General features: G+C 41.4%; 1 protein-coding gene and 2 non-coding genes across 9 annotated transcripts; all 3 read right to left on the reverse strand.

Moving 5' to 3' along the window:
- Positions 1-4,541: 4,541 nt before the first annotated feature.
- Positions 4,542-27,517, reverse strand: ATG16L1 (autophagy related 16 like 1). Of its 7 annotated transcripts, none has more exons than XM_076341683.1 (19): positions 27,403-27,517; positions 26,436-26,529; positions 24,032-24,137; positions 21,823-21,896; positions 21,367-21,618; positions 20,429-20,494; positions 17,476-17,562; positions 16,657-16,713; positions 16,408-16,455; positions 15,577-15,679; positions 12,920-13,025; positions 12,731-12,801; positions 11,118-11,189; positions 8,964-9,084; positions 8,035-8,140; positions 7,367-7,516; positions 6,918-6,965; positions 6,451-6,552; positions 4,542-6,054 (listed from the first exon to the last, which is right to left on the reverse strand). In XM_076341683.1, exons 1-19 carry the CDS (start codon positions 27,515-27,517, stop codon positions 5,961-5,963), a joined length of 1,872 nt encoding a protein of 623 aa, XP_076197798.1. In that variant the 3' UTR covers positions 4,542-5,960. The 7 variants fall into 7 exon arrangements, with proteins under 7 accessions (XP_076197798.1, XP_076197797.1, XP_076197801.1 ...); XM_076341682.1 differs by having other exon boundaries at positions 17,476-17,565; XM_076341686.1 differs by lacking the exon at positions 16,408-16,455.
- On the reverse strand, positions 12,060-12,322 carry LOC143162647 (small Cajal body-specific RNA 6). Its single transcript, XR_012995738.1, has one exon.
- Positions 15,095-15,365, reverse strand: LOC143162646 (small Cajal body-specific RNA 6). Its single transcript, XR_012995737.1, has one exon.
- Positions 27,518-27,801: the final 284 nt, after the last annotated feature.

Genomic DNA, 27,801 nt, shown 5'->3' on the forward strand with positions numbered 1-27,801 from the left:
AAAAACATAAAAACATCTATTAAAAACAGCTCTTCAGAAACATTACAAGAGACCAAGAACTCTTTTTAACTCAATATTAAAAAATTAGTAGACTAATAGAAAAATCTGGAGGGGAAGGGGTAGCTTGGCCTTTGCAGAGAGGTTTGTAGAGAGTAATTTTGTGAAGAAATCTGTAAGAGAACAGATAAAGGTAATCTGATCAACACGAGGTACTTCGATTGTCAAAAGATACCTCAAGATTTGTCATCAGAGGCTCTAAATTGTCATGAGGTAAGAAGGAAGGTCATTTCACTCATTAATAATGGGATAAAATATAGGAAATAAAGAATATCAATACATATGGGTTTTGGCTACTTTCAGGGTTTGGATTATTTTGGGGGGTTTTGTTCGTTTTTGTTTTGTTTTTTGACCATTGCAAGTATACAACAGCGCAGTGTCATCTGTCCTGAGATATTTGCTATTGAGCATATCCTTGGATGAATAGAAGAAGCCTAGATAAGGAGTGAATAGCCTGCCCACAGACACAAAGGTATTCAGGATTTCCAAAAGTAGAGCTGTCTATGTTAAGCTGGAGGAGTGCTTCATGATACAGACTGGATAGGTGATGAAATACCATATATTCTATAACGGTAAGTGAGAAGTATTGCACTCAAAGAAAATACAACTATAGTCTCACATGCACAGTTATACTTGGTATCACTCAGGAAGAATGCCTTGACATAAGCAGAGAAGTTATTAGGAAATAAATCAAGAACACAGAGAATGCCATTTATACCATTTCAGAACCCCTTACTTATCCACATCTTGGATACAGCATGCTCAGTCCAAGACCTAGAAAGGTGGTATGTATTGGTAAGGAGTCAGACCAAACCCAAAATGAGAACTCATCTGTCCTACTGTATCTTCCTAAACCAGAACCAAATGCAACCCATTACTTGCCATTATCACTGAACCCAAACCAGAATGGACCTTAAGAACATAACAGTCCAGCCACCTGCCCAGGAAGGTAACAAGTATAACCAGGGGTAGGGAACAGCTTGTACCCACAGAAAACACAGATGGAATAAGATTCTTCAGGGGTGGGGCAGACCAAAAGGACACAAGAGATATCCAGAGAGATGTCCAGAAAACCTAAGCAGTACAAAGCAGAGAGAGATTAGTTCTTCACTTTGTCGTAAGTTATAAAATAGCAGCATTCAGTTAAGCGATCAGACAGCAAATTCAAAATAAAGTGAAGCATTTCCCACATAACACAAGATTCAAGAGTACAGTGTGTTGCTGCAGAAGGCTCTGGAAATCACCAATATGAATTGAGTCACAGGATTAGATGTGTTCACAGGGAAAAGGCTTTTGGCAGATGTTGGACAAGATTATTCAAGTGCAACCTTAACCTGGTAAGACTCTGAAGCCGAGGAGCAACATCAGGAAAGGACGATGCTACATGTGCCCTATTATTACACTTCTCCCTATTGGACCTGCATGAATGAGTGTACTGTGTTAGACAGACCATTGGTCTGACAGTGTAGGACTGTCCTTGAAGTTTGCTTCCATTCTATTTTTCCGCTTGCTTTCCCATTTTAAAACTGTTTCAAGAGTAGAAAGAGTTTATAGGGCCTATTTGCACACAACAAACTGTAGAAAAAGAAAATACTTCCCTTCTTAGAAAGCTGGAAAAAACATAAGGTAGAGATTAGAGACAGACTTTACACATTTAAGAATTTCTAATTTTTATGAAGTATAGGTAGGTTTTCCAAGTCCACAATAGCATTTGTTGCTGAACAGACACCCTACTCATGCTGCAGACCCAAATAAATGAACAAGCAAATAACATTAAATACCTTGCTGTGTTCCAAATGCCACAGGAGCTGCCACAGGACAAAGATGTGAACTCCTAAACTACTGAAGACAGACGAATTTTCCGTGCAGCCATGTCCTATGCTTCTTCGCATCTACCAGAGGGAACCACTAACCTCTTAGCAAACAAGGAAGACAATTTGTAGGGGATTTGAAAGCACGTCTCTAGTTGAGTCCATCCAGGATTTCAAGAATTAATCCCCCTCCAAGAGCAAATATTCTACCTGGGCTAAGATTCAACTGGAAAGTGGTTAAGTCAGCAACATACAGCATTACCTAAGGAAGTTCAGATCGTCAATGGAAGAGGTCTACAATGTCATACTCGCATGCTTTGCAAAGACTACAGACTTACATAGAACAGGATGGTTACTGAAAGCAGCTTTATTCTAAAGCTCTTTCTCTATCTTCTCCTTCCTAGGGTTGCAAGCCATCCAGCCTGATAAGAAGCTGAACAGACAAGAGCCATTTATGAAAAAGGGCGTTTATAAAACACTATGTCTCTATAAATAGATGCCATTATGAAGGACTTCCAAACACTAAGAACAATTTATTATTCTCATAATCACTAAGCAGTTTATCTATTATTGCTCCACCAACATCCCATTGGCATGCTGATGCAAAACAACATGTTGCTAGCTAGTACACCTCCCCTCCTTAATTTACTTACAGAGTGAGACACAACATCCAAGACACATGAACAGACATTTCAACAAATTTAGCTTTTCTGTTCATGAATGTCCCAAGAATAGCTTTTCCCCCATGCCATGAATTTGGTCTTGATATTATGCACAACAATATGTGTAATTTTTGGCTTGCAAGCTGCATAAACAGCTGTAGCTTTCCTCAGGGCTGCATCTGTTAGTTTGATTAGAAAGATCACATGATATCCTCTCCTTTTGCCAGCCTGAACAGCACCCTCCACCTCAGGCAATCTTGCAGTCACAAATCAAGTTTGCTTTTTGCAAACAAACACCAACATTTGCCTGAATAGTGGCCTGGGTACACAAATTATTCCAAAAAAATGAACACAGAACCAGTGTTCCTCAGCTCTTTCAGCATTTTCCAAATTCCAGCAACATTTTATTAATTGGAGGTGGATTATTTGGAAAGCTTAATCACTACTCTGTTTAACCAACTCTGGCAAACACAAACCAGCCAGCCCTAAAACACAGAAATTCACATGTGCCTGTGTTGCTGAAGGAAAGCCAGATCCTGGTTGTAGGAAGTAGGGAAGAGAGCCCAGAAACTAACCCACAAAGTCAACACATCCTATTCAGTCACACAGTGCAAAAGCAAAAAGGAGAAAGCTGGTTTTGTTAGGAGTTTGTGCTGCTGCCACTGCTGGTACACCTGCTGCTCCTCTGAGGGCCTGGGAGGTGTCGATACATGCACCACTGCGAACATCTTCGGGGAGCTTGGAAGCAGCTTCTCCATAACACGTGCTTCCTAATGAACCCTTATGTCCAGAGAAAGATGCCCACCCCACCCCACAAAACCACTTGAAGGGCAGCTCCACCTTTAGCAGAGAAACAGTGCGACAGCCACCTCTTCTTCCCTCTGCAGATTGAAGCAGAAAAGGGGGCAATAGAAGTAAATAAACCAATTATAGCAGAAAAAGCTAAAATTGGTCACTAGAATTTCCTACCTACCTTGGTCGTAAGGAACTTTAATCTAAAATGCTTAAGTTCTTAGCTAGTTAGGCATTATCCTCGAGTATTATTAACCTACTTCCTAACAACATCACAGGCAAAACAAAGCCCTTTGTGTAAGATATGTGTCCACGTTGTAGAAACACACAAGTAGAGCAGCCTAAATTATAAACATCCTAAACCCATTCTGATCCTCCTCAGCAGAGCCTGCAGAGTTTTTATTACATTAATCTCCCAATAATCCTTCATCATGCTGACTTGTCATTTAGTGATCTGCTTTTCCACAGTGACCAAGGTCACCCGGGCTCTTGCTAGGTGCCTTTTCAAGAAGGACCTTCTGCCACAGCAACAGGAGGAAGAAAAAAATATCTTGCCTTTAGAAATGCTTCAGAATGCCAATGTGAATCTTTTCGTTTTTGCTACAGTTCTCATTTCCAAGAGCTGGACAGAAGGCTTCTTTTCTTATGAAAACAGGAAGGTGGTCAGTGATGGCTCTTAGTTATGTATGAGATTTGTACATTAAACAGCTGAAGGCTTTGCTTTATTACTCTGAAGTAGGAACCAGAGCATTATCTTCAAGAAGGGTTTTCGTGTTTTTAAAGAAACGTGTGACTCCTATTAATGGCTTAAAAACTTAAAAAGGTAGCAGTCGAAGTATCACAGCAGAAAAAGCCTTCTATTTTCAGCAGTGTCTGAAATACAGATACTGATTTCCTCAATTCAGTAATTTATCCAAAACATCCAAGAATACATCAACCTTTCAAAGACAGAGGCACTTGTTCGACGCGGTAAGACTTCCTTCAGTCTCAAGGCAGTATTCCTGAGACAGGGCAAGACCAGGTTGTATCTGCCAGATGTCCAGCTTCAAGCTAAGAGCATTATCCTCTTTCCCCCTCCACACCAAATCTCACAATGCGGCTGAATACAAATCCACAATTCATCAGGAAATCAGCACAGGAAAACACATTTCGGGTTCCCCTCTTCGCTCATTCACAACAAGATCTCACACACAGACACACAAATAAATGAATCGGAGCATTGTGGGGTTTTAAAAGCAGAACACAGGTTTATTTACAATCAAGTTCTTATGGGCAGCTGAATAAATAAAAACTTTGCCCCATATACTCTAATTCCCCTCTGCAGAAAGTGTCTGAACAAAAGGCTAGGTTAGAGAGATGCCTGTTATAGCAGCTGCCCCCTAATCCAGCCCCTCCAAAGAACACACTTCCTTAGTAAAACACTATCGGGAAAGAAGAAAATAAAGTGCAAATAAAAAGGCAATAAAACGCTGGTGGCTTGCCTTGAGGCCTAGACGATGTGGAAGGTTTGGCTGGATAAAGTTATGCCAGGTAGCTCACACCCAGCCACATCATGGTTTTGGATGCTTAAACAGGGACAGAGCCAAGACACTGCTCCGTAGCACAGAGCGGGCTCCAGCGCAAACAGGAATATTGCACGTGTGCTCAAGAAAGGGGCAAGTGGCCTGGAATTGCCAGCACCAGAACAATGGATTTGGGATTTAACCCGACTGCTCCCCTGTGTTCTACTGACAGCCGCCAGGACAGGACGGATGAACAGAAAAAGGGACCAAACATCTATATTCTGGTACTGAAGTCACAGTATGACTACATTCCTTATCACAGCAGCACAACAGAAGTTGAACTTCTCTCTCCTCACACCCAGTAACCAAACTGCCTGTGGAATAAAAAGATTAAAAATCTCCTATTTTGTGATACTCAAGCTGTTGAAGGGCATTTTAACAAAAGGGTGCAGAAGTCCTGAAGAACAGACCATTGCCTTAACAACAGGTGGAAGTAATACGAAGAGTTCACATGACAGTGCTGGAGAACCTGTGTCAGGACCAGAGCAGATCTGAATTGAGCTGATAACTCAAAGGCAGAGCTGCCAGAGCCATGGGAGACTCTTTAAAAGCTGTTCCAACACTTCAGACTGCCCAGGACCTGTCCATGTTTCAGGATCTTCTCACCCCATGCCTGAACTAGGCCACAAGAACAGAACACAGGAGACAGGACGTGTATTAAGTCAGCATACACAGTAACTTCTTTCCAACATTTCCAACTCAGAAGTGCTGTAGATACATTTGTGTGACGGGGTATTTGGCACAGCTGTCTGGTGAGGAATCCCGCTAGTATCTTCAGCTCCACTTGGTGCATAGATACTGCATGTAAAGGCATGACTAAGTAGCATTCTCCATCCAAAACAGCTAATCCCTTGCTGAGTCCGAGTGCCACAGTGCAGTTAGGGCCATAAGAAGTCTCTGACTCAGGCTCCTTCTCCATTGCTTTAGAACTTTCCTCTGGAAAGTGAAGCCCACGCGCTTGTTATTATCCCAACTCAGGATGGATCTGGGCTCGGGTCTCCATTCTGTTCAGCCACAGACCAGCACCACCATACACACAGAGGCGCTGGACGCTCTGCCTTTCACCCTCCGTCCAGTCAAAATTCAGACCACAGGACAGCCTTGTTTCCTTTGTCCACACTGACCACATGGGCACCCGCTGGTGACCATGCAACTGCATTGATAGAAGAACTGAAATGGAAGCCAGGTATAAGTTTACAAAAAAGCTGAATTCCACAACAGCACTTAACACTGGAATGAAATATTACAGTACTCTATCAAAGAAAAAGCACCTTCTCAGCTCTCAAGAGACTCGGGCTTTTAATAAGCCTAAGAGAGAGACAGTTTCTTCAGAATGTATTAAATGTACTTTATTAGAATCATATCTCAGTTTAAGAAGTTGAACAATAACAAACCTAACCTTAATTCAATCTAGAGAATGCTGCCATGAATCCACAAAGAATTTGCATATTAAAAATTCTCACACACCAATAAGTTGCAAAGCTGTATAACTACAATTCTTTCATACCTCAGCAAGATTCACAACCCAGATCCCCGCTTTAGAGTATATGGCCAGCTTCCCCTCACCTGTGATGCTTTGCAAGCATCCTCTCCAATTTCCCAGTGAGCACATTCCAAATGTAGAGGGCTCCATCGGCTGAACCAGCAGCCACATAGTTACCATCAGGGCTATGAGATCAGAGAAGGTGCAGAAGGCAGAGAACAATTTTCAAGTCAGCAATTTATCAGCACACATCATCATTCCACCTGCAACTTCCTAAGCAAGCAACTTAGCATTAAATAGTCTTAAGAGTTATGTGTTACCAGCTGCTAACACTAAGAGGTGAAAGCACTTTGAAATCAGAAAGTTTCCAAGACATTGGATCAACATCTACAGATACACTCTGTCTTGACCAAGAGGTAACCTTGGGTAAATCATAAACTCTGCCCCAGTTTTTCTAGCTGTAAATGGGGACAATACAGCCAAGCATCAGGAATCACTCACTTTTGCTGGGGAAAGATTTATCAGATATCTTGCTTATATCTGACCTTACCTGAACACAACTCTCGTCCAGTCAGAGCCACATTTGAATCCCTGGGCGCTGAAAAGTTAGAATCAGATAACTGTAAATTCATTTATAAGATGGACTTCCACGTTCTCACTAAAGAGCATGGTAAGGATTTCTACATGGTTCGGAATAAGATCCAGTATCCCTTTATCACAATTTACATTTCTCATACACCCTCCTCTCAATCACATCTGAAGAAATTCTTTCCTTTAGGCCAAAGACTTCTAAGCCAAGCTATCTTCTTTAAAGAGGTAAATGAAAAGATCCACCAGAGTAGATCTTTGCAGTTAGACTCTAGAGAACTTCGCTACCCATGTAGAAAAGTCAGGAGACTGCTCTCTCCATGGAGATACTGAAAAACACTCCCAATACTGAGGGCAATCTGCACTCCAAAGTTCTGAAATTCATAATGTTCTTGTGGAAAACACACCCACCTGAATGTCTGCTTGACAGCACTAACCCGCAGATCAATGATCTTCAGTAGATCATCACGGGAACAAGTCAAAAGCTCTGTTCGCTCTGAGTTCAGGTCCAGAGCTGTGATTCTTCCAAGCAGCTCCAGTTCTTTTACTATGCTTTCAGTCCTAAAGACAAAAAGAAAAAAAAAAAAAGAGCAGAGAAAGAAAAAAGAGTAAACCAAGGTCCAGAAGCCAAACCACTGCATCAAAACTTTGACTTGTCCCAATGTGGAAGAAGAGGAGAAAAAGGATTACTGGTTTATTCTCACATTTTGATTCTTTCCCAAGCTAGATCTCACTTTGTGGATAACATTTCCAGCCAATAGTTAGACACTACTTTCCTCACAACCCCACGCTCTGAAAAACTAAGTAACATCTAGAATGGCAAGTACTGACCAATGCAAAATATTTACAAGAAAGCAGACTGCCTTTTCAGAAAAGAAACGGCATCCCCCCAAAAAAATCCCAAACCACCAAACAGTATAAAAGTAGTAACAAAAGTCTCTTTCAGTGGCCTTCTGCAACTCTTAAAACAGTCTCATTAGCTCCCAAGCTCAGGAATAAGAGTTCCCTAGTTCAGATTATACTCGGACAGCAATCCCATAACCATTCCTACGCTATAAGCTCTCTTACAATAGTTTTACCTGATGTCCCAGAAACGAATTTTCTTATCAAAATGTCCACTCATTACACATTGCTCAGTACATACGATGTCATTGCAGCTAGATCCTGCAAACACTGTTTTTATACCTAAAAAGAATAAACCAGTGGTGACACACTGATATTTATACTGTACAAACTGATGAAAACAGAGACAGAAAATAATCACTATACCACACACACACAGTGGCCACACAGAGCAGTGTCCAAGGAGTGCCACAGGGCAGACAAACTCTGTCTTTGAATAATCCCGATTTAAGTCTTCAACAACCTCTCTGCCCTTCTCAATCGCCTTTGCTGTGGCTAATATCCCTTTAAGTGCTCCCATGACAGCTGCTTTACTTCCACTTCATATTTAGGCAGCTATAATTTGCTACTGTTAAACAACATGAAACTGTCTCCTTGACCTATGTTTGCAGTCCAGGTATCAAGGTAACCTTGAATTTCAACTTATCTCTCAGTGCAAGCAGGTTTAAGAGCCATCAATAGGAGAAATAAGGGGTTTCTCCCAAACAAAAATCTGGATACTATCATTTCCTTCATTTGAGATGTCGAAATTTTGGTACATTTCCAAGAGACATTTCCATCCACCACAGAGTTAAAAACTCTGACCTGGCTCCAAGTTTTTAGTGGAAGACTAAAATACCCACCCCCAGACTGGTAAACAAAAAACACTCAGGGAATACAGCTGCTGTTAATGTCATAGCATTAACAGTGCTTCCGCATACACACGATTTCTTATTCTTACTTCATGTAACAGGCAGAAAGAATCCGATTACTTGAATAACAACAGAAGATGGCATGGCTGCTAGTTTTTGCTGGAAGATGAAATAATCTGACTGATGTCAGACTTCCATTTACATTCAGTAGAAGCACAGAACATGGATGAAAGACAGAAGTTAGGTTTCCTTACAAACTTTGCTGCGGAGGTCCCAGAGCTTGAGGGTCCGGTCATGACTTCCCGAAACAATGCGTGCATTGTCCAACAAGAACTTGGCTGACAGAACTTTACCACTGTGACCTGTCAGGGTGTGCTGAGGACAAGAGATTTACACGGTAAAATTGCACAGTTCCACTTGCTCCCTTTTCCTCAAGGCTTACTAGCCCTGCTATTTAACAACTCAAAGACAATCTTAAATCATAATTTGCATGTCTACTGCATTGCTTGGAGGAAAAAAAAAATCTACTATAGTTAAACAGAGATTAACCATGAGTAGGAGTGTTAAGTACCACAGAGTTCAGCCTGAAGCTGGAAGACACAGGTCACCTTTGGCTGCAGTTTCTCTAGCTACTCAGGGAACCTGCGAGTTCTCTTCCTCAACACTCCATACACCTACATTTCATGGACAGCCAGCAACTGCAACACAGCCTTGCACGAGCAACGAGAAGGGGTTAAAGCATGCTGAAAATGGAAATTGTGCCTTCAGGTTTTTATAATGAGCTTCTCTCAAGGATACAACAGGGCATCTAGTCTCAACTGTTGTTACATCTTCAAGCCTGAAAGCTGAGACAGCCAGAGATTTCAGAAAAACTCCCTGCAGCAGTTTCTGTAACTGCAGGGGGAGGCTCTGTGGGGCTGAGAAGAACATGAACCACATTCACTTCAAATTGCTGAATATTTACATACTAAATCACAAAACAGATGATGAATGACTGAAGTAAGAATTGTGAAAAACAAGAGAGAAAACTTTGGCATATAGTTAGATTTTTTTTTAAATACTCAAAGGACTATCAAATTACACAAAGCAATCTGGGCTTGGGAAATACAAAAGAAAACCCCTTAATAATAGAAAGGAATGGGAGCGAAGTTTGGAAAAAAGCAAACGTGATACACAACACAAAGTCTGAAAGAACGAATCATCCCATAAAGGACACAAACTCCACAAAGGAGGATCTAAGCTTTCACTCTGCATCTCTTCTGCTCTTCCTGCAGTCATTACATACAGATATTTGCATTTAAGTAGGGAGTTTGTGGCAAAATTTACCATGATTTTACTGCCGCCTGCTCATGTGCAAGCCATGACAAATCCATACCACCCACTCGAAACAAAGAATGCACTATTTTATCTCAGTGAACGCACTCACCCAAAGCTGGTAGTCACCAAGGACACCAAAAAATTACAAGAAGATAGTGTGAAGCCAGGTGGATGTATGCAGAGATAACTAACTTTTTGTAGCGAGTAATCTATAGTCTGCTAAACTTTTATTCACTATAATTTACATTCAATAGTAGGTTTTGCAGCCAAACAGAAGCTGCAAAAGAACTGATATTCTTCACTTTCCTAAATTGAGACCTGACATCTTCACACTGAGAACTGCCCAGTGAATTACAATGCAACTGTAGGTTATAACTGACATGTGAAATGTCAGAAGGTTCAGAACAAAGTAGCATCTTCCTAAAATAAAAAGTTGAGGAAAAGGGTACACAGGAATGACAAAAAAAAAAGCCCCTTAGAAAGCCGAAAAGAAACTTTTATTTTGGTCAAAGGTGAATCCTTCTTAAAGCTAGAGCTAAGTGTTGGAGAAGAATGTGAGTACAAAGGAGTTGAGAGGAGAGGAGGAATCTTTCAAAAGACATTGAGAATAAAGCCAAACACTTTTAGGCTTGCTGCCTTTAACAGCTAGGCAAAGGGCTCCTTTTCAAGAACGCTGCTCCTGACTTAAACCAAAAAATCCCTGTCTTCTGCAAACCTTTCTTCAGCAGTCCCCTCCTTGGATTGAGTGTAAAACATTGAAGTGGTTCTCCATAAGCTGTAAGAAGCATTTATATTTCCACAGAGGGGGATGCTAAAGTGTATTGGGTTTATGTGGTAAGGTTTTGCTAGCAGGGGGGCTGTATTGTGAAAATATGCAGTAACTGGAGTTCCCTGCAAGGCTGTGCAGAGACCAATACTGTATTTTAGGTCTTGCGAAGACCCTTAATAGAAATAAAGATCCTGTTAACAAAAAGAATTATTGAAAGTGTCTGTCAATGCCCAACTTCCAAAATTGCCATGTCCCCATTGGATAAAACTGGAAATACAAGGCAGAAACAGCCTGAGCACTACTTTGCCTTCAAGAGACTCACCCGTAATCGATTGTCATCAACTGTCCAGATTCTGCTGGCAAAGTCATTTGAAGCTGCTAAGAGGTAAGAACCCTGCGAATACGAGATTAATTTAAAACTACTTCTGCAAGTCAATATGCAATTTAAACTCAAAAGTATTTCCAATAAATCATTAAAACCGTATTAGTGCTCTATTGCCAAGGGAGAAAAAGAACAAAACCAAAAACACAGTAGCACATACTAGTAAGGAAAGCTAGTGTAACAACTTTGAAAAAGGCTACGGCTTTTTCTTCTCATCAAAATGTGACAGTGATTTGTAGAATAAGGACTACAGATAAAAGGAATAACAATAACTAGACAAGAAAGGACATTCTCCTTTCCCTTCTGCTGCAGTGAGGAAACAGGTTCTAGTTTACCCTCATCTATTGTGGGTTTTTTCCCCTCTTTTTTGATTTTTCACAGGGAAAAAGCCCTGCATCGTCTACCCCCACTGCTTAGATAGGCCTTAGAGTGGAATTAGCCCAATTCTTGCAATTTTCATTACAATTCTAACATTTTAAACTAAGATTCCAAAAACTAAATCTGTCCAAGGAGAAATAAATTGACTTGTTCGTGGCTTTAGGTTTAGGGCTCTTCCAAGTCATCCATGATGGAGAATGGACACCACAAGATTCATGATTGCACTCCTGTCCATCTCAAAAGACTTTCCTGAATCCTTAAAGTCCATTAGCATGTCACCTCAGGCAGTTCTCACCTCAAATGTGTTCAAGCAGCTTGCAAAAATCAGAACTAGTTTCTCCTGCAGATTAACAGTGCCAGCAAATCTCTAATGAGCTGGTCAGTGTCCAAAGGAAGGGTCCTTTTGGGTGTGTATCAATAAAGTTTAGCACATAGAACCACCAAATGGAAGAAATGTCAGCTTTGGTCTACTGTCTATGCAGTAAAGCATTGTGTTACGGGAGAGGTCTCAGCAGAAAAGTCAGATCACATGTCCAGCTGTAACAATCCCAAGACCTCAAACTCCTTCAAGTAGACTGTTGGATGCTGATCCCAGTCATGTCTCCGATACTTCAGGTTAACATGAACTGAACACATCACAAACTGTCAGCAAACACTCTGCCAGCCACACCATTACTGTGCCATGACTGGTGAGAAACTGCTGGGAGAAAAGGTCATGGAAGTGCAAGTCTTCGGATAATCAGACCTTTTACTATTCATCACAGACTTCAGCAGAGCACTTATGGAAATAAACTTCACAGAAATAAAGCCTCAGTGTATTTGCCTCTTTTGTGCTGTTATGCCAGCTTTAGTGGGAACCTAAAGACTAATTTCTTACTTTAGACAAAGCCTAGTGTATTTTATTGTAATGTTATCATAATAGCCCATAATAGCCAATGTCTGAGCTGCATATCATCTTCTGAATTGCAAAGCAAAGATGAGAATTAGACTGCAGCATAACAAATAAAGATCTTCGTACAATTTTTAACTATTTGCAGTTACTCTCCTAAGTATTTTAACTCATTTCTTAGGTAACTTTTTGAAAAGTGTTAGAATGGCAATTGATAGCAAAAGCACAACATAATTCAATTATTTTATTCCCAATCACAAACAGTGGGTATTGCACAGATACTCACAGCACTATCAAATTCTATGCTTGTAATCCCAGCATTGCTACCAGAGAGGGAACCTTTGGGCTCACACCTATCTGTACAGAGAAAGATGAACAAAACTTAAGCAATGGATTAGAACAGAAGCTGACACAAAGTGAACTATAATACGAGTTTGTTTAGCATCCCGCCATACCCCAATGCAAAAAAGTTTACCTCCCAAGACTTCCCAAAGCTTAACCCTCCGGTCCATGCCTCCTGTTGCTAGTAACCGGGAGCCAGGGCTGAACTGCACTGCATTCACCTCCCCATCATGTGCATCCTGAGGAGTGGGAGGAACAGAACAGCCACCCAAAATGGAATTAGCATAGACCCAAAAAAACACAGATTAGAAAGCTATAGAACTTAAAGGTTATACAGAACCACAACTGTAGATCTTTCAGCAGTATATAGGAAACAAAGCCACAGACTGAAACTCTACTATGGTTGATGGTATACAAACAGAGCAAAAAGACTGATCCATATCTATAGAAAAAAAACAAAAGCACATAAAGAAAAACACTAGCAAGGACTCAACAGTGATGGTAAACTGCCAGAAGCCTTACAATGCTTCATAACTTTAGGCTTTATAAGGTAAGGCTTTTAAGTTACACCAGAAAAAAATTAAGGAAAGGACAGAACACAGTAACAGGTGATATGCTGTAGAAGGAAACTAACTTTTCATTTCTCCATTTAGGGCCAGCCATGGAACATGATCCAATTAGTTCATGCAACCACAGAACACTCAAGTCAGGCTTGAGTTAGGAAAGTCTGCTAGAAAACAGCATAACATATTAACTGCATTCATTTAGTGTATTTGCAATAATGCTACTTTATATTGGTGATTAAGTAGTACCAGCACAGCTGTGACAGCACCTTCTCTCACAGAGAACTTGGGCTTAAGCTGTGGTTCCTATCTGCAGGTGCAGTGACACCCCTGCACCCTTGCTTTCTCACAGCCTAATGTTTTGAAGTTTGAGTTGGCCACTTAATAGCGATTCTTAACCTTTTAAAACCTATGAGAAGGTTAAGATTCCTTCCTTTCCCCCCCCCCCCGTTAATTTCACAGCTTTATACTACTTACCCACACAGTATTAGTACCACATTCTTAATTCATTTGCTGCATTCGTTTTTAAGTATTTTCAGTAACTGCTCTTTCAAAAATCAGTTTTTCTGGAAACTTGTATTTTTCTGGAACTTGTTGCTTGAACTTGGTCTGCCAGCTCATATTTAGGGGTCATCACACTTCAAATCTGATCTTTCTACAAGTGCAGAAGAGCCATTCAGAACAAAACTGGTCAAAGGTCTTGCCTAGAAACTATGCCCAAGAATGATGGCTGAAGTGACTACCTTCTCCGCCTTCCCAAGCCTGTTCTACTCATCTCTCCAGAAGTGACCCTGTGCCCCCTGTATCTGCCAAACCTCTGGCACAGTCCTTGCATTCATTCCTCGAATGCTCTGCTGGACCTAGACATGTCCTCACACTCCACCTGGGCTCCAAACACCGGAGCTGAAACATAACACAGATCATCTCCAGAAGGAACATATGGATTCCCATGAAATGAGTAGGGTCTTTTTCCTTCTAATATTGCAGTGCTAACCACACATCACCTCCATACTGCCAGTCTGACAGGCTTACTACTGCAGCTGCTCCTACTCCTGCTGCAAGATGGGGAATTGGAATCGGGCAGCATTCTCCACGTTGCCAAGACTAGGGGTCAGCATAGTCTACTGTGGTTTGCCCCTCCATATGGGGAAGACAGGCTGCACTGCTCTTGGAAGTTCAGATGGCATTACAGAAGATCAAGAGAAAGGCAAAACCAACATAACCTTCCACATGGTTCTTGAAAACCTCACATACATAGCTTTGCAATACCCTTTATGATGACATTAGCCAGGATTATATCTGTTGATCAACTGTGCTTGCTGTACATAGCCAGAGAAGGAGAGAGGCTGCAACACATACTGCAGCCATGAACACCTCCTCTGATGCTCCCTATTCAAGCCAGTTCCAGGCTGTCACTTAAGTTATGACCCTATTCTCACTTAAGGTAACGTTGCTACTCCTTCCACCCCATGACTTCCTCTAGAGAAGATGGTAACAGGGCAGGCCAGGAATACACAAGCCTCCATGCTGCAGTGAGCCACTCTTACTCTGGATGAAAAAAAAGAAGTCATTTCATACCCATGAAATATCTACATCCAGCATTGGAGTGCCTGAGAAGGCTCAAGAGGAATGTTCAATCAAGTAGCTGCATTACAAGACAATTTACAATATCTTTCATTCAGAAGGCAAAGCCCTTCACAGAAATTTAAGTTTGGCCTTGTGAGGCCAAAACAACACATAAAGGAGGTCTCAGCTTGAAAACTTTAGATCACACACGACAAATGAAGACACCCCACTACCATGAGCTCCTCTTAACTAGTTCTGTTGGATGACATTCAGTGCCACAACTCCCTTCACTGTGGAGAACTGGAACTGAATTAATCCCAGACTGTCAGCAATCTCTTCCTCAATCATAGCTCTACTATGGCATGACAGAACAGGGACTGCTGGGAGCCAAGAGGGTAATGGAGTGTAATTCCCCTGTGCCCTCAGACCTTTTACTAGTCATCATTGACCTCAGTAAGACAGACATCAAGCACATTGGCTCTGAGCAGCATTTGGGCTAAGAATTAAATGGGATGAACTATGCTACCAAATCAAGAATTCCTTCTTGTTTAGCAATGTTACTAGAAAGAGTTTCAGGAGATCAGTTCCCACACAGATAGGATTCACTTCCTCCAAAGACAGTAAAAGGAATGGTAAAACTGAGAATTCCTTCTATACTTACAAAGACACATATGGCAGTAGTGGGCACTCTCACTTCTTTACTGGCACCTGAATGTGGCTCTACATTATCCTGGGGAGCAGGGAACGAGGACAAAGAACGCCTCCTGAGACGAAACAAAGTACAAATATTTTCAAATGGGAAGTGAAGGCTGTTTCTCTTGAGTTCATCCAGATCTGTACCTGTCACTCAACTACACGGTACAGTGATTAAAAAAATGGGGGAAGGAGTTTTTAACTTTCTTTTATCCCATCTTTCAAAAGTTACATTTGTCATATAACACTACATCCACTTGTGGCTTTAGATATTTCATAGTCTGCCAGATAAGTTACCTGAACTGACTACTGACCTCATTTTGGAGCAGTCTTTTTTTTTTTTTAATAGGAAAGAGAAACATGGGAATGACTGCAGCTGAGTTCAGCAGGAGAGACTGCAATTCCATCATTATGTCTAGGGAGACTCAACACCATTTCCAGCACTACATCCCAGGCAGCAAAATGCTCCATTCAAAAGCTCAGGCTGCACCATTTAAGCAAAGACCGTCCATCTAATGCAGAGCTTGACTTAGAAGGACTGGCTCCACTGTGGATACTAAGCACAGAACCCAACAACTTATTTTAAATAACCCTATTAAAGGAGCAAAGTGCAGTGGAAAGTAAGAGCAAACCCCATGTATTCTCTCCACAAAGAGGGGCTCATTGCCTCTCTAACTGTAGACAGTTTCTAGCCAGTGTTATCAACATTTGAAATCTAATCAGGATAATGCAGCTGGGTTCCATGTTACTTCAATGGAATACATTTACATGCTGGACTAAGAGCGGATAATGTTTTCACCTGGCAGCATCAGAAGATTGATGTCCCAAAAGGGGAGACTCAGACAGACTGGAGGGAAAGGTCAGAGGTCAGCACACGGCAAGATGGAAGAAACAGGAAGTTGAGAAGAACAAAAGAAGAAAAAAAAAAAAAAAGGCAGAAGCTAGAAGAAAGGCTGAAATTATTTGTTTGTATTCCCTGCATCACCAAGATTTTGGTGTACATTGAAACCAATATACAAAACAAAGAGGTGAAAGTGTTCTAACCTACCCAAAGATATTAGTGATAGAATCCAGAAGGCCTCCAGCTGGCTGGGAGAGTCGCTTACTGAAGGAGGGGAGGACAGGTTTAAACCTTGTGAATAGCTTCTCCACATAAAGATCAATACAAACACATTTCATAGCAACAAGTCTCTGGAAAGACTCCCTCCCCTGCAGACCCAGTCCGAAGACAGAAAACACCAAAGGCAGGCATCAGTTCAAAAGTCACCAGTAACTACAACTCAGAATATAATTTGTGAGTGAAGTTTCTTCAATTTCCCTCAACCTCCACCCTGTGAATTACTGGTTTTAGATATAACAATCTGCTAAGTCTGAAGTTTCAACCAAATTAATCCATGTTCTTATGTAGCTACCTCTTTACTTTCCACTCACTGCTATTTTAGAGGAAGAAAAAGATGCATTTAATCTAGGTGAAGATATTTTCAGCATTTCAGCTAAATCAAAAAATGCAGCTATTTGTAAAGTCACATTGATATCTTGTATAGTAACAGAGACATAATACAACAGGCACTGCAATACCCATTTTATTGTCTATTTTGCTTTTAAATCTTTGTTTTTAAGATTAGACACAGATTTTTCAGACACTAGTTTAATTTATTTAAAACTGCAAAGGAAAAACAGAGCATATCTAGAGCATGGTAACAGAGAACACAGCACATAAGTTTTATACTGCTCTGGTGGAAGTTCTAAACCGTGTTCCAGCTAAAGGCAAGTAAAAACTGTAAGTAACATTCCCAACATTGTTCCAACTCTTACATCCCTTGTTCTTCCTCAATGACATAACACAAAAATCTCTTGGTCTACAAACCTGGATGTTCGGCTGACAGCTCGCACTGGAGATGTCTCCTCAGCTGTGTCAGAGGTTTCATCTGCAAGCACTTCAATATCATCATCCCTGCTGAAGTGAGAGAAAACACCTCATTTTCAATCAGCCAGAGCTTCCTATGGAAACCACCCACTGATGTATATGAACTGAATGGAAGACACTGTTCCAGGGGTCTGTCGGTGTTTGCGCCCAACCTGCATCTAGGTTTACTTAGTTGTAGTAACATGTAGGTAGATCCAGATAACCCAGACTGATCTGTCACTGCCAGAGATACTACATTCAACATACAATGTCTGAAAACAAGTACATGCAGCACCTAAATTTCAGGTTTTTTTTCTTTCCAGCTGCCAGTTACACTCTTCACTGACAAAGGGTTGGATCTCCCCCCACCCCCCATATTTATGTTGACAGGCATCCTTTCCAGATTCTCTTTACTACCAGCATTATATTTCAGCTTGCAGCACTACATACAGCATTTAAGGACCTATCACATCTGAGCAAGACTTTGCTACAGAATAACTGTTCCAGCAAATATAGTTCACAGAACAGCAAAAACATGAGCTATTATAGCAACCCCAAATATAGGTGATATCCTATTTTCACAGCACCTTTTTTGCTGTTCAGAAACAACGAAGTATTAAAAAAAGCACAAGTTTGGTGTGGATGAAAAAGGAAAATTCAAAGACATCTGGATACTTTCTATACTGCTGTACTTCAGGTGCTGCTCCATTAAGTACGAGGGATGTTTTGGTACACTTCATTAAAGTGTTGGTGTACAACTGAACAGAAGTGTGAGGTTCCAATATATATACCATAAATTAATCCAGCTAAACTACTCAGCTAATGCTAAAAGGTTTTTCCCCCATTAGTCATCATGGGCTCTGACAGTCTAGTATTTTTTCCTTCAATGATGATTTTTCCTCTACTGCTGATTTTGCAAGACAAACTATTTTTTAAACACACTCTATCAACCTGATGCCATTCGACTGAACAGGAAGTTTAAATTCAGCATTTAAGTAGGAATAAACCAATTCCTGCCATCAGATAACACTCAGCTGCAAAAGGATTGAAGAGGATGGGACCATTTTTAATCTCTCATTTCAGATTATAGCTGCACTTTAAGTTCTAAGATTTTGGAGGACAGTATATATGAAAAGGCTATGGAAAATATATACTCTGATTGAAAGTATCAGGCTGATATTTCAATAAAACACTATCAAGTTCTGCTGGTATTTCTTTTTTTGAATACAAAGTTTGAGCTATTAAAATTGTATGTAGCAAAAAACTTTCCATGTTAACTTAACATACTTTTGAAGTGAATATAAACACCAGGGCACACTCCTTGAAATGCTGCAATTTTCCCCTTCAGTAAGCAGCACATTTATACAATACAAACTCTAAAATTACAAAATCAAAAACATCTGTGAAGCAGAGTTTGAGTAATTTACAGAAGCAATTATTTTCTAGGGTTTTTTTTTTTTTTAAACAGGCTTCCTTTCCACTTCTCAGTGTCTCTCATCAATTTATGAAACACTGAGACCATCATCCCCACCACAACAGGAAGTAAAATATTCAAGTTGTGCTACAGCTACCCCTGAGCTCAGCTCTAAGATAGGAAGGTCTCGCTTTGGGTAATGGAGAGGAAGAAACTTAACAGGGAAAGTGGCCACAGACATTACATGTGTATTTCCCCTTCCAGTGCAACGTTATTTATTGAAGAGTTTAATATTCTAAGATACTCTGTGTGCGTTTACATCAAATAACATGGACAAAAGGGACATCACTATTCTTACAAGCTGGTGTCAAACCACAACAGCTGGGAAGACTGCCCTCTGGCTTGGGACTGTCCACTAGCCTGTGACACAGAGCTCAGCAGTAATCTTATCATGGAGAGTCACACCTCAGTAAGCTAAGGGAATGGAAGCATTTAAACATTTCTTAAAAAAAAAATGCAAAGCAAATTGTGCTATCTAGTTGTATTGTTAATTGCAGTTTCAATTTTCCTTCCAAATGCTACAAGCTCTCTCATACTCCCCTTACACATGCTCCTCCTACCTACCCCAAACTTTTGCATGGGCCCTCTTCCAGAGCAGATGCATTGCTCCTATCATGTGCAAGGACATGCAGCACAGAGACCTAACGTGATTACATGATACTAATACAAAGATAACAGATATCAAGAGAAAGCCTGCACTCTGCTCTGGCACTGTGCTCTGAGGACTGTCTCAGCTGTTTCCAGTAACAATGCAGCAGGTGTAGTTTTTCTGGATTTGGTTAACACAAGTGCCAATAACCTTATCAATCTGGTGCAAAGCATCTATACCATCAACTGCCCACTTCAGTCAGCTGATTAAATACCACCCAGGAGTAAACATAGCAATGAATATCCATGTGCTGCTGCTGAAAAGAACAAGAGACTAGCGATATTTATCTCTGGCTTGCCAGGAAAAGTAACTCCACATCTATCTATTTTTTTCCTACAGAATAAGTCTCTCCCAGTATGGAAGTGATCACTTTCACCCACCTTAACTCGCTCAGTACCTGTTCCTACAGGAAATCCTTGATCATAGCTATTTGTAGTCTAACACTTAAAAATGTAGGCATCTCAAGAGTACATTGCTCCACGATTAAAGAACTATTTTAAAGACCAAAGGCACCAAATAACAAATGTTTTCATGCTGAGATAAGAATATATATTCACTGTATGAACCATTCTTGGAACTTTCAGTCCAAGCATCTATTTTTAGTCATAACATAGCTCCTTCTTCTGGAAGTTCAAGTAGGGAAAGTTACTGTGCATTTTTGACTTTACACCAAAGTTTAAACACTCCTCTACATCACCAAATTTAGAAATAACAAAGATACCATTTGTCATGCATCTGCATAAAACTGAAGCATGAAGTGATGAAGGAGACTGTAAATCAAGACTGCTTACGGTTCAACAGGCAGGGGTTCTTTGGCAGCTTCTGCTAGCTCCTTCTGCAGTCTGGCTTGTCGTCTCCTAAGAAGAGGAAAACAAGGTTATTCGAAAAAACCTTCCTTAATCCCATTCCAAAGGTTACCCTGCGCAGTTTCGATGGGCTTCATAAGATTAAATTAAAAAAAAAAAAAAAAAAAAAATCAGACCCCTGCCCTAATTTTATCCTGCTTTTCAAAATACTCAGTGCAGGAGAGGCAGTTTTCTTACTGTGAATAGCAAAGGACAAGATCAATTGAGTGAGGCAATAAGGCAAAGTGTACCTACAGCCCTTTATGACCCATATGAATGTGGATTTGCTCGGAGTGCAAGAACTTGCAAAAATAATGATTACGTTAGTAAAGATAATACAAAACTGCCAAGTACTATGAGACTTGTCTTATAGCTCCTTAGTCTCCAAGTATTATTAGTTGGCAAGTAAGCTGAAGCAATTCAGAAGAAAAAAAGGGAAAAAAAGTACAAACTTATTTTTGCAAGTTATACATAGTTCAGTCTCATGGCAGCTTCTCCTTTTAGCAGAATGCAAAATGCACTTAAATTGGTTAAGTCAAAAAAAGGATAAAACTAGAAGTAGTATCAAGATGCAATACAAACAATAGAAGTCCAAATCTAATACCAGCAAAAAATCCCAGTTCCTATCTGATTTATGATCTTTAGGCCGTAGTTAGATGTTGCTCAAGAAACAAAAGAACATGTTTTATTCATTTAAAAGACAGGAATGTTTTCACAGAGCATCCATCTGTGTTGGCCAAAAGAAGGAACAAGAAGTTCTGGACTCTCACTGTGTTGTGCAAGAATACAAATACCAAAACTAAATCTGGTTTTATTCTATGCACTCATAAGTATTCAAAAATATATTGTGAAGTAGTTTATCAAATAGGGGTCATCAATCTCACCTTGAATCCTTTTCATTTTCTGCATTCAAACGATTGGCTTCTTGTGCTTTCTCTGCCATCCAACGTGAGACCAGCTCCTGGTTGTCTTCAGTTGTTTTCCTCAGTTTCTCCTCCAAGGCATTGAAGGTGATCTGGAGAGCATCATATTCATCTTTCAGTGTCTGATTAGCTCGCTCAAGATCTTGCAGTTTGCTACGCAATTCCTGGCACTCTGTTTCCAGTTCAGAGATCTTTTGCAAATACTCTGCAATCCTGGAACGGCAACAAAATACACAAAACAATGAAGATCTCCTTTGGGACCTATACCATCCAGCACTATGCTATTTGTACAATGCTTAACAAAGGAATTTTTAGCCCATGGCTAGGACTCCTAGAGAATATTACAACACTAATAAATAACTCGATCAGAAGTCTGGGTCTCATATCAACCACACAGATGAAACAGTTCCTACTCACTTTGCTTCATTCATCTGCATCTCTTTGTCCTTCTGCTGCATTTGGTTATTCAGATCAATTACAGACTGGGCCAACTAGGGAGAGGAGAAAATTACATTACAAAATGCAGGGATGCCAGCTGGATAACACACACTCAGCAGCAACCAGCGAGAGTACAGACCAGTCTAACATCACAAGCAGGAAGCATACCTTTCAGGTCTTCTTTCAGAGCTTTCTATACAGATCTGTTTGCTGCACCTATCACACAGGTCATTAAATCAGGGAATCTACTTTCAAATATGAGTTGTCAAAAAGTTATTGTCCTTTGATATCTCACTCCCTTCCCTCAAAAAGTTTCTTTAATAAAGTCACATCAAACAGAATGCGTATTAGGAAGAAATTTTATTTTTTGAAGTCGCGGAAAAATCAATACAGAAACTAAAAATTGCCAAGTAAGTAAACCAGCACATGAGTGCTAACAACCAAGCAACAAATCTTCCTGTTACAGCCAGGACAGCCATTACAGGAGACATGTGGCTCACATACTATAAACACAGGTTTCATGAGGAGTTTTCCCACAAAGTTAGTTGCTGGTGGAGTCTCTGCAGTGCACAGGAAATAGAGGGGCAGAGGCCTGGTCAGCGAGCAGCAGCAAGCCCCACAGCGTGCAGAGCCTGGGCTGCCCAGGGAGAAGGAAGACAGAGTTTTAAGAAGAGTGCCTGCCTGCGTAGATGGCTTAGGATACCAGGTTGGGGGGAAAGAAGGAATCTTCACTGCTTTGACTAGTCAGTGCATACCTCGTGTAGAAAGCTGTCTCCTCTTTGAAAAGCTTGGAATTACTGACACTGGAGCTTCTCCACAGCTCCAGTGAGGTGTGATCAAAAGGAGCATTGTAACATTTTCCAGGTCATTCCCACCTTCTCCCTATAAAAGTCTGCAGTACCATTCAGGTACTAGCTCCTGGACTTATTCAATCCACTGCTGTGGTTTTTAAAAACCCCAATTCTGCCGATGAAGCCTCCACATCTTCCCATCAAAAAACAAAATTAAAAAAACCACCAAAAAAAGATGGCGGCTTTTCCTCTCTTCCAAGCTCAAGTCTCATAGTTTACAGGACTCCTGGGCTCCCTGCTGCATCTACATGGCAGAACCAGTACTCCCTTTTCAGTCTAATACCATGGCACCTTCAACCTTTGCTTGTGCTTGTTTATTTTGTCCACTCTTTTATAGCAGTGGTCCTGCAAAGCGAGAGAGACAAATGAAACCACACACAGCCACCTATTCTCTCACTCATTCAAAATCTTTTCAATGTAGAACTAGTGGTCATGCGTAGCTCTAAACTGGATCAGTTCCTTCCTCCTCTAATAAATACAGTTAAAAACCTATTCATGAAGCACAAAATTAAGCACTTCTTAAAAATCATGCTATGCTGACAATATAAGCTCTTATCTCCTGGCTGTCAGTTTTAAAGACCAACTCTCTCTGGTTTATTTTAATCATCAACATGGGGAGCTTAAAAAGGCTGTACATGAAATGAGGAAAAAATGATGATGAATAAACTTGGTAAAATTAAGGTCATGGTCACAAAGGGCCACGTATGGACCACTGTCGTGGTTTAACCTCAGTCGGCAACTAAGCACCACACAGCCGTTCACTCACTCCTCCCCAGTGGGATGGGGGAGAGAATCGGAAGGGCAAAAGTGAGAAAACTCATGGGTTGAGATAAAGACAGTTTAATAGGTAAAGCAAAAGCTGCACACGCAAGCAAAGCAAAACAAGGAATTCATTCACTACTTCCCATCAGCAGGCAGGCGTTCAGCCATCTCCAGGAAAGCAGGGCTCCATCACGCGTAATGATTACTTGGGAAGACAAATGCCATCACTCTGAACGTTCCCCCCCTTCCTTCTTCTTCCCCCAGCTTTATATGCTGAGCATTATGTCATATGGTGTGGAATATCCCTTTGGCCAGTTGGGGTCAGCTGTCCTGGCTGTGCTCCCCTCCCAGCCCCCCATGCACCTGCAGCCCTCCCAGTTGGCAGAGCATGGGAAGCTGAAAAGTCCTTGACTAGTGTAAGCACTACCTAGCAACAACTAAAACACTGGTGTGTTATCAACATTGTTCTCACCCTAAATCCAAAACACAGCACTGTACCAGCTACTAGGAAGGAAATTAACTCTATCCCTGCCGAAACCAGGACAACCGTGCAGAACACGAGAGGACTTTCTAACCTCGCCACGTTTCTTATGCAGCTCTGTCAGCTCCTCTTGATGCTTTATCTTCAGCTGTGCCAGTTCCTGCAACTGAGCATCATTCCATGTGCCATCATGTCCTGGACTGGAGTTTGAGAGAGAGGAAGAAGAGATGTCACAAACTAGAACGAAATTGCTCCTGTGCCTTTGACCAGTTAGTCTAAAATCAAACTCCCTTGAATTTTCTGTACTACATCAGAGATACAGGTCATTCATAACAAACTAAACCACAGCTAACTCTCCCACAACACACTTCTCACCAAACAAAATGCCCTTATATAGTACTGGAAAATTAAATTTACTGAGGACTCAATTCACCTTTTTGTACATTTATAAAATAGAATTCAAATGCAAATGAAAGATAACTAGCCTTTGCTTAAATTTGCATGAAGACAACTGAGTCTTAAAAGTACATTCTCCAAATTCTGGAAGAATTACAAATATTTTATCACCTCAAATTTGTTTTGGAGGGAGCTGGTGGACCTTGAAGATGCTAGACATATGGAGACAGCATAATACAGGGCACAGAACTAAAAGCCAGGGAACCAAGGATATATTCCCAGGCATTACAAGTCACTTCTCCGTTGCCCCAACTATGTTCTAGTCTTATTGTGTAAAGGTTTTGGGGTGTTTTTTTAATTGTCTTTTACAACACAGTTCTACTGTGACAATCTGGAATTTCTACACACCGGAAGAACACACATACCACCCCCCAAACAACTATGATTGTAACGTTTATCACTCATGTCTTTGAAAGTACAGAGACAGGAACAGAAGTCAGTTTTTTAAAAGCATATACATACATATACATATCACACACAGAGACTTTGAGCAAGTTAACAGTTATATTATAAATTACAGCTTTTAAAAATAATAATTTTAAGTTCATCACTATTATGCCAGACAAACAGAACAAGCATCTGTTTCTGCAGTCATTCTGTGTTATAACAGCCCAATGAGAAACAGATAATGCATTCAGAAGCTGAAAGGTCTCACAGTGGTATCAATAACTTTATGCTGCTCTCAAAAAACAACCAACCAAACAACATCTCACTGAACTAATGCTGTATTAGAAGACACTGCATTTCCAAAAAACTCTGTCCAAACAGACAGGAAGCCAAGTCCTGTGGTAATACCCAACATGTCCTATAACTCTGGTCGTGCATACCTCTACAGCCAGAACTAGATATTCCTCCTTGGCCTTAAGGTAAGTAAAAGCGTTTTTCCTCAGCTATCTAGCATTAGGGAATTCATTCTGTTTCAAAAAACTCTCATATACTGAGGACAGTATCAGAGTTCAGCTTAGTATTTACTTTGAAGATGCTGTTTCTGTGCCTTTCTTCTCACCCTCGTCTACTCCAGCCTCATCTCTTAGAGTAGATGTTCAACGAGAATCAGATTCCCATAAACTAAAAGATGGTTCAAGACAACTGCAGTCACCAGAAAGCTTTTGAGAACTTTCACATGGGTGTTAACTCCAGCCTGCTGGCCAAATGCTGATGTTTTGCCTGCAATTCCTGTAAAATCAGGAGTTCTTCTTTCCTTACTAGTAATATTACACAATAGCCTTAACTATATTTATTTGTTTTGTATGCCAATTGGACACGCATATACAGTTTTGCATTATATAGCAAAAAGAGCTTCAATAGAGGAAGCAATTCCTACAGAAGTAGGAAATTCTGAGCTACTGCCCTGCCTTTTCTTCAGTTAGACCAAGAGCAGAACGCAACAGCCTTTACCTGCGGGGATTTACATGCTGTCCAAAGGACACACTTGGTTTGCTGTGGATTCAAATGCCAACAGAGTAAGGCAATGACCCCTGCCTGCTGCACTAGAGTGCTATTCCCAGGTTAGAGAGGAAGTTTCCTGAAAAAATCCTGCTAAAAGTAGGCAGAAGACACGTTCTTTTTAGCATACGGTGCTTATTTAGGACTGACACTTCACAATCATGATTTTCTCCATTCTCCCCTTCTACATGATAACACAGATTGAAAGAAACTAAGACATCAGTTTCTCCCTGCAATGCTTTTAAAATCAGACAATTTCAAGAGTCATAATCATTAGGAACTAACACCAGGCAAACATTATAAGCATTACAAGGCAAACAGATCAGAAGCTCATTCTGGTCCACCTCCATACCTTGAGTTTGTGATAAATTAACTTCTGTCCAAAACTTGGTCAGATCTTTCTGCACTGTATACTGTAAACATATTGTAACTTTATCACATTTTTAGAGTTATAATTTATTTTTATTTCAACAGATTTCCCAGTTTGTTTTATTCCAAGTTACTGTAGTAATCTAGTTCTTTATGTAATGCATCAAACAATGGTTTAGTTTACAGTGTGCATGACAGTCAACTGACTGAAAAGGAATTTTAAATACCTGATCTCGTGTCTGCTCTGCATGTCGTATTTTTCTGCTTGAAGCTTATCAGCCAGCACCGCATGAAGGTCCGACTTCTCTAGTAGCTTGTTATCTGAAGGGGCAAAAAGTGCAATTAAGAAGATAACCAAAAAGCAAAACCAGATTCCCACCCTCTTCTTCTACCAGCTAAGATCTAGTATCTTTAATTATTCTGACACAACCAAACATTACGTAAGCCTCCACATAAGCACGCGCTCCTCTGATGTCAGCAGGCTAAGGCAGTATTCAGCTACAACTCTAAGAATTCCTCATTAATCCAGATGCTGTGTGGGACTGGTCTTATGAAAGTTTAATAGAGAAGCTGGTCAAGTGTTTTGCTATCTACTAAAACAGAAGGAGTTCAAAGTTCAAACTGAGCTGATAGCAACAAGGAAGACAGACCTGCCAGAGAACCGGTCACATCCAACACTGCACACAGCCCTGCCGAGGTTTGTTTGCTTTCCCCCCATAACATACAGCACAACAGTGTGTGAGCCAGCAGCGTTAGGTGACTCCTCCACTTCCATTCACTCCTGTCACAGTTGAGGCAGGAGAGGGACGGGCAAGTAAGTGCTGGATGGAAAGTGCTGGCCCCTGAATAGCTCCAAATTTTAAAACAGATCATGAACATGATCAATAGCACTATTGTTCTCGATTCCACAAACAGCTGAGCGGGAAGCGTGCACACAATTTAGACATTCAATCACTGTCCACAGCACAAACTTGGTTTAGCCCATGAGGAAACTGAGACAAGCAACTACTTATTTTCCTCAATAATGTAGAAACCCTAACTTTTCTCAGTTTTAACAAACATCTCCCAACCAGTCTTTTTAAAGCGACACACGCGAGGCCTCGGGCGCCCTTTACCGCCACATTTTTCCCACTTTCCGAGGAGGAACGGGAAAGAAAAGCGCCTCTCGGCCTTGACCCCGCACGACCCACTTACACTGCCCGATGATCTCCTCGAAGGCCTGCCGCTGCAGCCGGTCCCGCCGCCGCAGCTCCGCCGCGATGTGCTGCTTCCAGGGGGGGAAACCGGCGGCGCGCAGCCCCGACGCCATCTCCGCGGCGGGAAGGGGCGGGGGGGGGGGGGGGCGAACGCCGCCCGGGCCGCGGCCCGCGAAGGGCGGCCGAGGGCAGGCGGGCAGGAGCGCCGGGAGGCGGCGGGAGGCCGGTGCCCGGCCCGCAGCGGGGCGAGCGCGGCGGCGAGGAGCGCCCCCTCAGAGCCGGGGCTCGGTCGGCATGGCCCGCAGCCGCCGCCCCACGCCCGCCATGGCCCTGCGGCCGCACTCTGTCAGGGGCCCTCGCACCTCAGCGGCGCACCGCAACGGCGACAGCGGCTGCC

This window comes from Aptenodytes patagonicus, chromosome 6 (genome assembly GCF_965638725.1).
Source record: "Aptenodytes patagonicus chromosome 6, bAptPat1.pri.cur, whole genome shotgun sequence".
In the NCBI taxonomy this organism is placed as follows: domain Eukaryota; kingdom Metazoa; phylum Chordata; class Aves; order Sphenisciformes; family Spheniscidae; genus Aptenodytes; species Aptenodytes patagonicus.